Here is a 13,161-nt window from a genome sequence, read left to right on the forward strand (position 1 = left end):
GACAGCTCTTGTTAGCAACACAGTTGTGCTGGACAAATCCTTCCAGTTGCAGTAACAAATTTGTAAGACTGAAAGTAATTAGTAACCTTCAAGGCAGGGACAAAACTGTTTTGCTCAATGTCTATGTGGGTGTTACTTAAAAAAAGTGGAAGGAAATACTTTTCTGAAAGTAAGCATGTATTTACTGAATTTTTTTTTTCATTTGCTTTGTTGCATTAATTGGTAAATATAGCTAACAAACCTGCAAGGTTATTGTTTTGTCTACAAAAAAAAATCCTAGATGTTTCCCTTGATGGAACTCAGCCACTTACTGAAATTAAGCTGTGTAAGCTTGTTCTTGATCTGAACACTTACATTTTGTTTAGTTTCAGAAAGCAGAGATAATCTTCAATTTCACTGATTTAAAAGAACAACAATGTAGGTCCACAATTATCTCTGAGTCGATGATGCCTTCTTATGTTTTCCTGTGATCACCTGAACTTGGCTGGAGCACAGCATCCGGCCGCTACAGAAGGAGGAATTAGGAAAGCAAAGTGCCTTATAATGGTTTTTGCATTCAGGGAGATTGTTTGCTCTACTGAGCAAGCCTGTGGTTGGTCAGGAAGGATGTGCTTTATTTAACAGCATTTTTCACCTTTAGTAACTGAAGGGTAGAGAGAAAATATGATTAGAATTTAATAGTTTAAATGTAGTAAGGTGGACTTCTACTACGTGTGTCCCTCTTCCTGTTTATATTTAACACAGGGCTCGAGCAATTTATTTGAAACAGATGCTGCGTGATCACTGCTGAAGCACTTAAAGGAGGACTAAACATTGACCCTGTGATTTATGGCTTCTTTTCCATGCATTGTTTTTATGTCCTGTTCTTGTACGTAGTTTCAAGAGAGACTCCTCTGTTCAAACTAAAAGTTTCTTGTTGCACTTAAGATTTTCTTCGTGGCAAATATCAGCAAGAGACGTGTCAGGGTTAGTTGTGGGGCAGAGGATGGAATTCTTAGAATATTTATTTGAGTCCAGCTTTGAATAACTGTTCTGTGCAGCAAGTCAGACCTTCCTTCACTTGCGTCTTACGGTCTGTCATGTGGTTTGGCAGACATGAAAGTTCTGCAGTTTTATTTCCCCCAAGGGTGTTGAGATTTTGTTTGTGTTTTTAGTTTTTTCTTAGTTTTTGCCTCAGTGCTCGCTTTCTTGCTTTTCTCCCCACGTGGCAGACTCCAGATTCTGGACATTTTAGCAGTCACGGGGAGAGTGCATGCTAAGAATCAGTAAATTTTATATAAGAAACTACAGATTAGTGGTTGGTGGTTTTTAAATTTTGGTTTTGTGTGACCATTAGTGTGGTTACCACAGACAATCTTTACTGAAAGTTTCATTGCTGCTTATGAACAAGTGAGAATTTAAAAAAAAACAACAAAGGCAGCTATTTTTCCTAATGTGACCCTGGATTAATTGCTGTTTAGGGATGTGCGACTTGGGAGAAATGGGGTTGAAGAAATAAAGCATCACCCTTTCTTCAGAAGTGATCAGTGGAACTGGGACAACATTCGAGAGAGTAAGTAAATCAGGTTAAAAGCTCTCTTTTATTCAGTATTTACAATAGTAGAAATGAAAAAAAAAAACTTCCGGTTGTATAAACAAAGTAATTACTATCTATCAAGAATCTTGCTCAAACATTTATATTTATCACTTGTATTATGAAACCTTATATGAGGAAGGGTTAATAAATATGCATATTTCCTACTGGAATTATCTCACCGTTATCATGTTTTTAATGTAGAAGTTTCAATTTTAAACAATGGAATTGAAGGGTTCAGAATTTTAACTAAAAGGAATGCATGTTAGGTTCTGTTTCTCAGGTTTTTTGTTCTTTTGAGGTGTATTTTTTTTTCTTTCATTTTTCTTTTAATCTTCTGGTAGTTAAGAAAGTAGTTTGACAGTGGTTGTTTGTTTTACTGCTTTTCATGTAAAGTATTGAGAACCTGATAACTTTAGGTAAAAAAGCAAAGAATGTCAGTTCTCAGAAGCTTGTCATAACTTCTAAAGTTATATATTTACTAAGAAGTTTAAAAATTATTATTGTATTTAGAGTTATATTCTCAAGTGTGATTACCTGAGCAAATATGTCTTGCATACTAGATGGTCTATGCATTAGGCAACAAATGCAAAAATAGATTGCTCTAGACAAAATTGTTCATAGTAATATTTCCAGATCTGCTGTCTGGTTAATACATATTTAACTCCAAGTTATTTAAGGACAACTTATAATACAGTCTTTGAACACTAGAGAGATAGCTGTATATAGCAAGTGACTGAGTCTTGAAGTGAAATGCATCTTTTTTCCCCTTTTTATAGCTGCTGCTCCTGTTGTTCCTGAGCTTAGCAGTGATATAGATAGCAGTAATTTTGATGACATTGAGGACGACAAGGGAGACGTGGAGACCTTTCCAATCCCCAAAGCCTTCGTGGGAAACCAGCTGCCTTTCATAGGATTTACCTATTACAGAGACAATTTGTATGTGATACTTTAATATGCATTTTTAAAAACATACCTGCACATTTCTTCCTATATTCTATCTTTTTTTCACTCTAAATACATCATTTATTCCTTGCATTATATTAATTTATGTCCAGTTGTGAAGATACAAAATGCAAAGTTTGAGTAACATAATTTGTTACTCTTTCAGTTATTTCAACAACTGTGATTAAACAGTGTATTTTTATATGCAAAAAATTATGCAATATCTTAAAAAATCAATTAGAGTTAAAATTCAGATAGATTGGTAATTTTTTTCTAAAATTGCTTTTTATTAGTTATTGTAGAAGAAAGCTTACACAGCATAATAACTTTCTGGAATTCATCTTAAATAATCAAGAAATAATTCTATTAATTGAAAAATTTCAAGCTGCTGTAGTTTTGGAAACATTCTGTTAAGGAAAATTCAAATCAGAAAGATGCACTAACATCAAAATGAAACAAGCTTTATTCTGAGAGCAGCATAGGACAAATTGAGATTTGAGAGAATTGATTAAAATGGCAAGGTTGCCAGAGTTGTTGAAAACTTGAGTAAGAGCTGGAGGGATTTGTTTTTGTTTTTGACAGGTTGCTAAGTGACTCCTCTCAGTCTTGCAGAGAAAACGAATCTGTGCAATCTAGTAAAAATGAGGTTAGTGCCTTTTTTCCTTAGTATTAATAGGATGATTAACTAATTTTGTTAAGTCTGTTAAGAAAAGACAAAGTCTAAAATAAGTGTTGAAACAGTTTAGTGGAGAGCTCTTTGTCTTTTAATGATCCTCAATAAAAATGATATTTTCTATTTACAGGACAGCAAAGAGGTAAGTACAGTATCTGAATTATGAAAGGAATAAAAAAATTCCTTCATAATTTTATGTAGATGTGAAGTATCTTTAATGTTTATTCACCAAATTGTTAGCAGTAAACCAGTTGTATTTTGAAACAGTTGTAATCAAGTGTTAAGGTACTGTAGTATAAAGATAAATGAATACAGATTTTTCTCAAATTCTTTTTGCATCCAGAATTTGTTTGGAAAGCCAATGTATGAGGCTCTATTTCCTACAGACAGCATTACTCTTGTGAAGGTCCCACACTTGCATTAATGATTCATGACTGATTTATTCAGAGTTTGAAAAAATAAATTGTCACCTGCAGGGATAAAGGAATGTTTAAATCATACTCCAGTTGGAGCATATGGGTTGTTTATCCAGCTTTTGAAGATTGACAAATGAATTTAAATTTGCATGACAGGAAAAGCAATGGTATTTTCATATACTTACTTCATTAAGTTACTTAAACATTTGTATTATTCAAATGTAGATAGTATGTTGTTAACATTTCTTAATGCTTACAATTCCTTTTCAAAGTTTGAAAAATACATAAAGGAAATGCATTATGTATTGATCAGATAAATTTAAATGCACAAGTTTATGAGACTCCACTTCCTTCCTGTCATTGATGAATAGATGAATAGTTTTAGACTTCACCTTTTAAATAGAAATGGTACTGCTGTTTAAAATACATATGGTAACATTCATGATGTTTGCTTTATGTTGTGTTTGTAAATGCAGATGGTAAAACTTTGCATTTCACTTCTGACAACATATGTTATTTGTATTTTCTCAAGCAACAAATCTCCGGTTTTGATGTCCTTTTCAATGTTCCTGTTGTGGAAATCTTCTATTGTAACAATTATAAAGTGTTTTGGAAAACCATGTTTTTACATTTTTTGTTTGCGGGGGTAGAGGAAGAGGAGGAAGGGAGGAAAAGAAATGCATTTGAAAGCCTGAAATAATGAGATTAATCCAAAATTTATTATTTATAATTTATTTCATTAATATTTGGGTACTGGACTATCAATTATTTCTCAAAAATATTTTAGTAAGCAAACCAAAGCATTTCCAAAGTGTTCATTAGCTTCCAAGGTATGAGACTAAGAAATTCTTCTTTATGTGAGGTCATTGAACATGTTTAGCTATATTATCTAATATTGTCTAATTTGGTCATATACACCCCTTTTTTATTTTTTTATTTCATTTAGAAAATGCTATCCAAAAACAACTGCTCCAGTGGAAAGTCTCTGGCTACAGAGCACAACAAAGGGCGGGTAACAATGTTTTTTGCCCATATAAATTTAATGACTCACAATCTGTGGCACATAATTCTGTGATGGTTCAATTCAATTCAGTATGCAGCAAATTTTGTTGCTATAAATCCATATATTCAAAATTATCGGAATTAATACCTTGTAAAGATGTAACCTTCTAGTGATGGTTTTAAAATAATATACTGGAAGATTGAATTAATTTTCCTCACTTTCCCTTATTTTTTATTTAATTGAATTGCATTTGTTTTCTGTGAAAGTATTTTTATACATGGGCCATGCTTTTTTGACATTTTACACAGTTTCAGAATAAACTAAGCAAGCTAGAAGAACAGCTCAGTAATGAATTACAAGCCAAAGATGAACTAGAACAGAAGTACAGGTGAGAATGTTTCAACATGTTTGGTGTGTTTATAAAGATGTTTCATTAGACCTTTTGTTTTTGAATGCTTAAAAACATTTTAATCCACTTTGGGGATTCCCAACCCTGCAAGCAGACCTCACTGTAAGTTGCTGGCTTAATTCTTGCTACTCCTGTGACTACTGGGGTGGTTTTTTGGGGGTTTCTTGAGGTTTTTTTTGCTTTAGCTCCCTATAAGAATCTCACTGTTTAGTGATTTCACCAGTCCTTGAGGTTTCATGTTTTTGCTTAAAACAGAATATCTTGCATAAAAATAATGAGACAAAAGCACCTTACATAAAATTAGTGAAACACGTCCAAACATTCTAATTTCTGTATTATCAGCAGGGTTTAAAATTATTTTTCAAATTTGTTTAGGTCTACAAGTGTTCGTTTAGAGAAGATAGCGAAAGAGCTCGATGAAGAGGTAAGGCCATAGATTTCTTACTGGAATTAGAACTTAATCATTTGTGTGTGGATTTTTCCCTTCAATAACAGCAAATTGCTTTTGAGTAGCTGTATATTTTATAGCAAATAACACCAGCTGATTTCTTGGTGTTCACAAGCATGAAATTGTTGTCACTGCTAAAATATTTTCATTATGATTTCTGTACTGGAACTGCACGTTTCTTTCTAGAACTAGATTTTCACCATATTTTTAAGTTGGCAGACAGCATGACACAATACCGATTTTAAAAACTGAAGGTGTGAGAGGTATGTTTCCAGAGGAAGAAAAGCATGCTTTGGATTGTTTGGTGTTAGTAAAAGGACCCTATTTCTTACCCAGCTTTGCACTTTACTGCTTCTACAAATTTAGATGTGGCTGTGTATAACTTAAAGTACGGCTCATGCAGGTGCATGTCAGGACCTTACCTTTACATGTATATTTCTCTGCTCCCAGAGTGACTGCTTAGGCAGGTCTACCAGGTTTGTCAAATTCAGATGATCAAACAGTATTTAAATTGCAAAGCTCCTGGCCATAGACATCCCAGGCTGGATTTGACCACGTGTTCTGATACGTAGGATTTGCAGCAGGCAGATGGACTGGCTTCCTCCATTACAGACTAAACTGAGTGCATGAGCTGGGTTTTTATCGTAAAAGAATACCGCTCCTGTGTGTGTAATTAGTGGTGTGTTTTTTTAAATATATCCAGATAACTTCAAGGAAGAATGTAGAGTCTGCAGTCAGACAGTTAGAGAGGGAGAAGGCTCTTCTTCAGCATAAGAACACAGAATACCAGAGGAAAGCAGAACATGAAGCAGATAAGAAACGCAATTTGGAAAATGAGGGTATGTTGAACCATGCTTGAAGGTTCCATTTTGATGTGAGTTTTTAATACTTAAAATAAATAAATTATAGTTTCAATTGAAGTGTTTTCATGACAGCGATTAACAATGTTGAATTGTTTTTGTTGCAGTTAACAGTTTGAAAGACCAACTTGAAGATTTAAAAAAGAGGAATCAGAATTCTCAAATATCCAATGAAAAAATCAATCAACTACAAAGACAGGTATGTCAGCTTTATATACATATATTTTAAAATAATCACTGCTTGAAGTACAGATTCTGGTAACAATGGAGGAATTTGAAATGTGCAATTGGGTTTTAAAAGCTGTTCTTTCTTGTTAGGTTTTGGTGTTCAAAAGTAATCTTAAAATATACTCCTTACTTCTTTAATCCATAAAACCTAGTATTCTGTAGCAGAAATAGTGGGCTATATATTTTAATTGTTTCTGAAGTATTTTTTTATCAATCTTAGTTGGATGAAGCCAATTCTTTGCTGCGGTCAGAGTCTGATACTGCAGCCAGGTTAAGGAAGAACCAGACAGAAAGCACAAAGCAAATCCAGCAGCTGGAAATTAATAATAGAGAACTACAAGATAAGAACTGCCTGCTAGAGAATGCAAAACTCAAACTGGAGAAGGAGTATCTCAATCTTCAGTCAGCTCTAGAATCAGAAAGGAGAGATAGAAGTCATGGATCAGAGATTATCAGTGATTTACAAGGTATTTATGCAAATTTTTTCTGAAGTTAAGATTGCTTCTTGTTTTTGGTGTGGGTGGTGTTATTTGAGTTTAAGACTGTGACTAGGTAAGTGTGCTGTTTTATAAAATGTTACATAATGTGAATAGCATTTAAGAAAAAATGTGTAAGTGACATCTATAAAACATTATTGAAAACCTTTAGAATCACCCCAAAAGGAGACATTCTTAATAGTCAGAATCAGAAGCTGTTATATTTTTTAAAATGTTATCTCTAAATAGATAAAATACAGAAATGCAGTCTTGTTTTCACACACTGGCCACAGCCTCATTAATACTTTGGTAATTTTAAGGTCGAATATCTAGCCTTGAAGAAGAAGTGAAAAATGGAAAGAGTGCATTAGCCAAACTGGAAATGGAGAAAAGACAATTGCAGGAAAAGCTCACAGATTTAGAAAAGGTAACAGCATTGCTAAATTAATGTTGGGGTTACAGTCTTACAGAATTTTTGAAATTGTACTTCTGTTATTTGAGTCATTGCATCTATACCTATCCAAAAGAACAAGCCTTGTTTGCAGCTTTTTTTTTTTTTTTCAATTTTAGAATTGGGGGAAAAGAGACAATTTCCCATATAATCATGGTACATTTTACTCCTAAAGTACTTAAGTACTTAATTATGTACTGTGGTGTGTACCTTAACAGTACAGTAGCTACATTTCATTTCATGTGTAAGGTTTTTCTAAACTCTCATTATTGCCAAAAATAAAAGAGCCACTGCTAATACTATTTTTAAACAAATGGGTTACTGAAGCAAAAGGCTTGAAAAATTTCTTCAATAAACTTAATCTTTGAGCTCTTGTTACTACAGAATGTTGGTTGTTAAGGCAGTAATTCTGTAATTGTTTGCAACTGGGGATGTCATTGTACATTTTTAGAGCACTTTGGCATTCAGAAAAAAACATTTATGGAAATGGGTTCTCAGTTCCTTAGCATGAGCTCCTCTCTTCTACTCCAAGCATCCTTCCAAGCAGCATGTTACTGTTCAAAATTCTGCCACTTACCTGGTGTATTTAATGTTTTATTTCAATGTTATTTTTTCTTTACCAGGAAAAGAGCAACATGGAAATAGATATGACATATAAATTTAAAGTTATGCAGCAGAACCTTGAACAAGAAGAAGCTGAACATAAAGCCACAAAAGCACGATTAGCAGACAAAAATAAGATCTATGAGTCTATAGAGGAAGCAAAGTCTGAAGCCATGAAAGGTATGTATTTGACATCACAGTTGGACTTAGGTGTGAATTGTACAAAGTAGATAATCTAATGTCACTGTGCATATTCTGGTGCATCTCATGACAACTGAAATATCCTGAAGGAAGGGATAATTGCCAAAAAAATCCAGAAGATAGCTCTTACTTTTGAATTAAATGGCTTGTGTTTGTTGCAGCTAATTAAAAAGCTACCTACAGATCCTGTCTTTCCAATTGCAGAGCATTCACAAAAAATTTGATCATGCAGATCTTCAAAAGAAGCAAGAATGATTCAGTAATAATGGCTGATTCACTTGGCATATCAGGTTCCTAAACAGCTTCAGCTCTTTGATTTTATACTATCACAGTCAGAGCACAGTAAATTTAAATATTTTATTTTTAAAATTCCACCCGTTTTGTTCATCTCAGAGGTGTTGCAAATAAACTGGAAGTTATCTACAAGCTCAAAAGTAGGAAACAGCTCTGTCAGAAATGCTTGAAAAAGCATCCTCTGGGCGTGTATTAATTAATCACTTCTAAGTAGTCTTTCTCTTCAGTTTTAAAAGGAAAAACATGTAGCTTATTGTTAGTACACGGTAGACATCCTCTTCCCTTTGGCCTCCAAAATATGCTGTTTACACTTCACTGATATCACTTCTACTTCACAGAAATGGAAAAGAAACTTTTGGAAGAGAGAGCTTTAAAGCAGAAAGTAGAAAACCGGCTGTTGGAAGCTGAGAAGCAGCGCTCCATGTTGGACTGTGATCTCAAACAGTCACAGCAGAAGATAAATGAGCTCCTTCGGCAAAAGGATATACTGAGTGAAGATGTAAGGAGCACTGGCAAAAGAAGTCTTGAGCCAAACCTTGGTTTCAATGTCCTGTTATTTTTCCTGTTATAGCTGTATTTAGGAATATTTGTGAATGAAAATGGCAACAAAGTTTTCCTTCTCTGCCTTTGAAACTTTGAAAAGTTTACTTCATGGAATGTGGTGTCATTTTCTGATATATTTCAGCATTATTCATGTTAAAAGGTTTGTTCTCTATAGTGGTAAATGCTGTGAGATTGACATGGAAAAACTAGGTAATTTAATGTGTGCTAATGCTTTTATTCAGGAAGCAGCTTTGATTCACCAAGAGATGTAAAGGAAGTCAATTAGAGACTGTTTAAATGTTGTTTTCCTGTGTAGATCTGTAAAATTCACAGGTTTCTGCTTCTTTTTCAGGTAAAAAACTTGACATTAAAAATAGAGCAAGAAACACAGAAGCGCTGTCTCACTCAAAATGACCTCAAGATGCAAACACAGCAGGTCAACACCTTGAGGATGTCGGAGAAGCAGTTAAAACAGGAGAATAACCACCTTCAGGAAATCAAATTAAGTCTGGAAAAACAAAACAATGAACTCCGCAAGTATGCAAGTTGCTCTATATGTTTTAGTCATATTACTGATTTGAAATATTTTTGGAACAAAAGCTAGGAGCAAAATTTATTTTTAAAAATTGCTGCAAAGAATATGCTGTGCTACAGTGCAAAACCTAATTGTTCTTCAAAATGATTTACAGTGACTCTAAATGTGACTTGCCCTAGTGATTCAGTGATGTATAGGTTTGTATTAAAAGATGTTTGTTATCCTGAAAATCTTAGAAAACACAGCTTAAATATAAGTCTGAAAATTTCAGAGAAACAATTATTTAACTGAAGGTCTAGGTACTTTTTTTAATGATGTAGGACTTCGGTGAAGAGGGAAGTTACTGGAATTATTAGTCTAGGAGAGCTTATCAGAGTTGGAAATGAATACTGCTACAGAGCTATGAAGCATAACCATTGGAAATATCTAGTACTATAGATAACACATCTGTTGGACCTTCAGTCAGGAGTTCTTCAAGGTTTTACAAGTAGCATTGGCACCTGATAGGAAGTAAGGAAAGAAAGAATTTTTTTTTTTACATAAAAAACTTTCTTGTGAATGAAAAGACCAGATTACCATGTGTATCAGATGAATCTCAATCCTACCTCCTTTATGGTGTTGCGTGTTTTATCTCCCTGTGCTTTGCCTTTCTGTCAGCAAGATACATTTAGTCATGTAGAAGGTGGCCATAATGTGGAACACTGGCAGAAGTCTTTTCTGCTACATTTCTGTTGTTATGGAACTGACTTGTTTAAATAACAGATTAATTCAAGAAAATATGCATGTCAAGGAATACAGACGTTCACACACTGTGCTCTAGCAAACAAGAGACCTAAAACAACCAGTCAGATCAGTGACATTTTACATGGAAATAAGATTCTGTTAATGGCTGTTTACTTCATCAGTGTCTCTTACCAGTTAAACTTTGTGACACTGTTGTAGTTAGTGTGTTAGCATTAAACTGACTTGTTATTAGTGCAGTATTCTCAGCTGTACAAGTGAAAAAGAGAGCTGGTACCCAGAGGAAGCTTCAGGTTTAATAGCTGATGATACTTAGATCAAAAAATTGCTGGAGATCTCAAGAGTGTGATTGCTGTCTTTTCTGTTTGCTGCTTTGGAATATCTTCATATCTCTAAAGCATGTTCTTCCTTTCTAGGGAACGTCAAGATGCAGATGGACAAATGAAAGAGCTTCAAGACCAGCTCGAAGCCGAGCAATATTTCTCAGTATGTTTTATGCTGCTTTTTTTTAATATTAATCTGTTTACTGAGTATGTTAGCTTTTCTTCTTCCCCTTCAGCTATCAGACATTTCACATCTCTAACCCAAAGCTACTTGTTTTTCTTGTGCCTGTCTCCAGTGTTGTCTGCTGCCTTGATCTTGATTAGTGAGCAGCACAAAAGAGCTTATGTTGAGAAATGTCGCAGCTTTGTAGGGGAGTTCAGAGGGAGGAGTGAAGCAGCTCATTTTTCCACAATGTGAATAATCTTGTGCATGTTTTAAGCCTTTTCCATGCTGTATGGTAGAGAAGAGTTGTATTCTCATGTGATGTGACAATACATGTGCATCTACAGCTCAGAAGGAAATTTTGCATTACGACCAAACTTGGTAGTGATCTGTTGGGAGTTTTTCATTTATTGTGGCAAGGTGCACCAGAATAAATAGGTAGCAGACTTAAAACATCATCACTGGCATGTGGAGGTCAATTTTTATTAACAGTGCACAGACAGTCACTGCATGAGATGCCAAAAGGCTTCTTTCAATATTAATGGAAAATTAAGATTTCCTTGTGGATTTAGGTGAGTGAGGAGGAGGCCTACCTAAAGTTTTATAGATTAAAATGTTACACATGTTAAAGGAAAGAAAGGGAGAATTGAGGACAGTTGACTGCTGTAGATGGGCCAGAGAGACAACCTGTGTTGAAATCCCTGCAGTAAGTACACTTAGGGTCATCTGTTACTTGACCTGTAGTCAGTCATTTGAATGGACAGAGCAATATAATGTTTCTTTCATTTTCTTCAGAGTTCTAAATTTATATTGATTCTGTGAAATTTTTTAATTTCAAATTATTTTCTAATTGGTTTTCCCTTATTCCTGTATTTCTTTTTGTTCTTTAACTGTCATATTGGTTTTATGGATTTGTATGATTAGAATCTAAACTCCACATGCCTAATTACATGAGATAAAGATTTAAAATAGCAGAGAAAAATAAATTAATTATTTTCTCTGCTTCTGATATTTCTGATTTTATACAAAATAATGATTTTCACATTTAGAGTATCTTTAGAAGTATGTATACAAACAAAGAAAATGTAAATCATGCATCTACCCATTCACAAATATATAAATTAAAAAAGGAAAAACAACAAAGTAAAATAACCAAAGCACATTTGTGAATGATGATGATATTTAGACAAGTTTCAAGATGGCATTGCACAATTACACTCTAATTAGTGTGATGAAGGAACTGCATACCATGTCAACTTGTATAAATTTTGTGGACCTTCAAGAGTATAGAAATCACATAATTTTCTTTCCAACTTTAAATTCTAGACTCTTTATAAGACACAAGTTCGAGAACTTAAAGAAGAATGTGAGGAAAAGACCAAAATTTGTAAAGAAATGCAGCAGAAGATACAAGAGTTACAGGATGAGAGGTAGGTTTGGCTGGTTGGACTGCTAATACATAAAAGATCAGGATGGCTTTTTGTTGTTTTCTTTCCTTCCTAACCTACCCATTTTAAAGTTAAAAGTAAATATCAATAATTTGCAGAGATTCCTTGGCTGCTCAGCTAGAGATTACTTTGACAAAAGCAGATTCAGAACAGCTTGCCCGTTCCATTGCTGAAGAACAGTACTCTGATTTGGAAAAAGAGAAGATTATGAAAGAGCTGGAGATTAAAGAGATGATGGCGAGGCATAAACAGGAACTTACTGAGAAAGATGCCACCATAGCTTCAGTGAGTTACATGATCTGTAATTTTGGTAGACATTGTACATGAGCTTTATTTGCAGTTTGAGTTATCCATTGCTCTTTGGCAGATTTAGAGATATACAAGTATATCTAATCTTTGGAAAATATTTCTTTCTTATGATTGAAATTCAAGAATCTCTTACTATGTTTCTTCCATGCATTTCTCTGACCATTCTTTCTTTTGTGCCCCTACCCCTCTTACAGCAAGGCCTCTTTTCCTTATCCTGGTCTCACTCTGCAGCATTTTCTTCTGTCTTGTAATGCTGCTTTGTTTGCCAAATGAGATTTGTTACATGTTCACACGTCCTTTGTTTTTTTTTAGTTGGAGGAAGCAAATAGGACACTAACTAGTGATGTGGCTAACCTTGCTAATGAGAAAGAAGAACTAAACAATAAACTGAAGGAGGCACAAGAACGTACGTAATCTCTGAAACAAATGGGATTTAAATTGAAACTAGGTTTGTTCTTTAATAGTACTACATGCATTTGTCATGAGTTTTCATAGATTTTCTTTTAATTATCTTGCTAC

General features: G+C 34.1%; 1 protein-coding gene across 2 annotated transcripts in view; it reads left to right on the forward strand.

Annotated features, from left to right (window-relative positions):
• Positions 1–13,161, forward strand: part of ROCK2 (Rho associated coiled-coil containing protein kinase 2) — a 97,403-nt gene that overhangs the window by 68,511 nt on the left and 15,731 nt on the right. For both annotated transcript variants that reach the window (XM_058802903.1, XM_058802904.1), the window contains exons 8-23: positions 1,461–1,552; positions 2,353–2,512; positions 3,101–3,164; positions 4,919–4,998; positions 5,395–5,443; positions 6,171–6,306; positions 6,435–6,526; positions 6,776–7,022; positions 7,352–7,458; positions 8,106–8,265; positions 8,919–9,079; positions 9,476–9,660; positions 10,816–10,885; positions 12,212–12,315; positions 12,432–12,618; positions 12,955–13,048. In XM_058802903.1, coding sequence (XP_058658886.1) covers positions 1,461–1,552; positions 2,353–2,512; positions 3,101–3,164; positions 4,919–4,998; positions 5,395–5,443; positions 6,171–6,306; positions 6,435–6,526; positions 6,776–7,022; positions 7,352–7,458; positions 8,106–8,265; positions 8,919–9,079; positions 9,476–9,660; positions 10,816–10,885; positions 12,212–12,315; positions 12,432–12,618; positions 12,955–13,048 — 1,988 coding nt within the window. The remainder of the gene's footprint in view (positions 1–1,460; positions 1,553–2,352; positions 2,513–3,100; positions 3,165–4,918; positions 4,999–5,394; positions 5,444–6,170; positions 6,307–6,434; positions 6,527–6,775; positions 7,023–7,351; positions 7,459–8,105; positions 8,266–8,918; positions 9,080–9,475; positions 9,661–10,815; positions 10,886–12,211; positions 12,316–12,431; positions 12,619–12,954; positions 13,049–13,161) is intronic.

The sequence above is a fragment of the Ammospiza caudacuta genome, chromosome 3 (genome assembly GCF_027887145.1).
Source record: "Ammospiza caudacuta isolate bAmmCau1 chromosome 3, bAmmCau1.pri, whole genome shotgun sequence".
NCBI classification, from domain to species: domain Eukaryota; kingdom Metazoa; phylum Chordata; class Aves; order Passeriformes; family Passerellidae; genus Ammospiza; species Ammospiza caudacuta.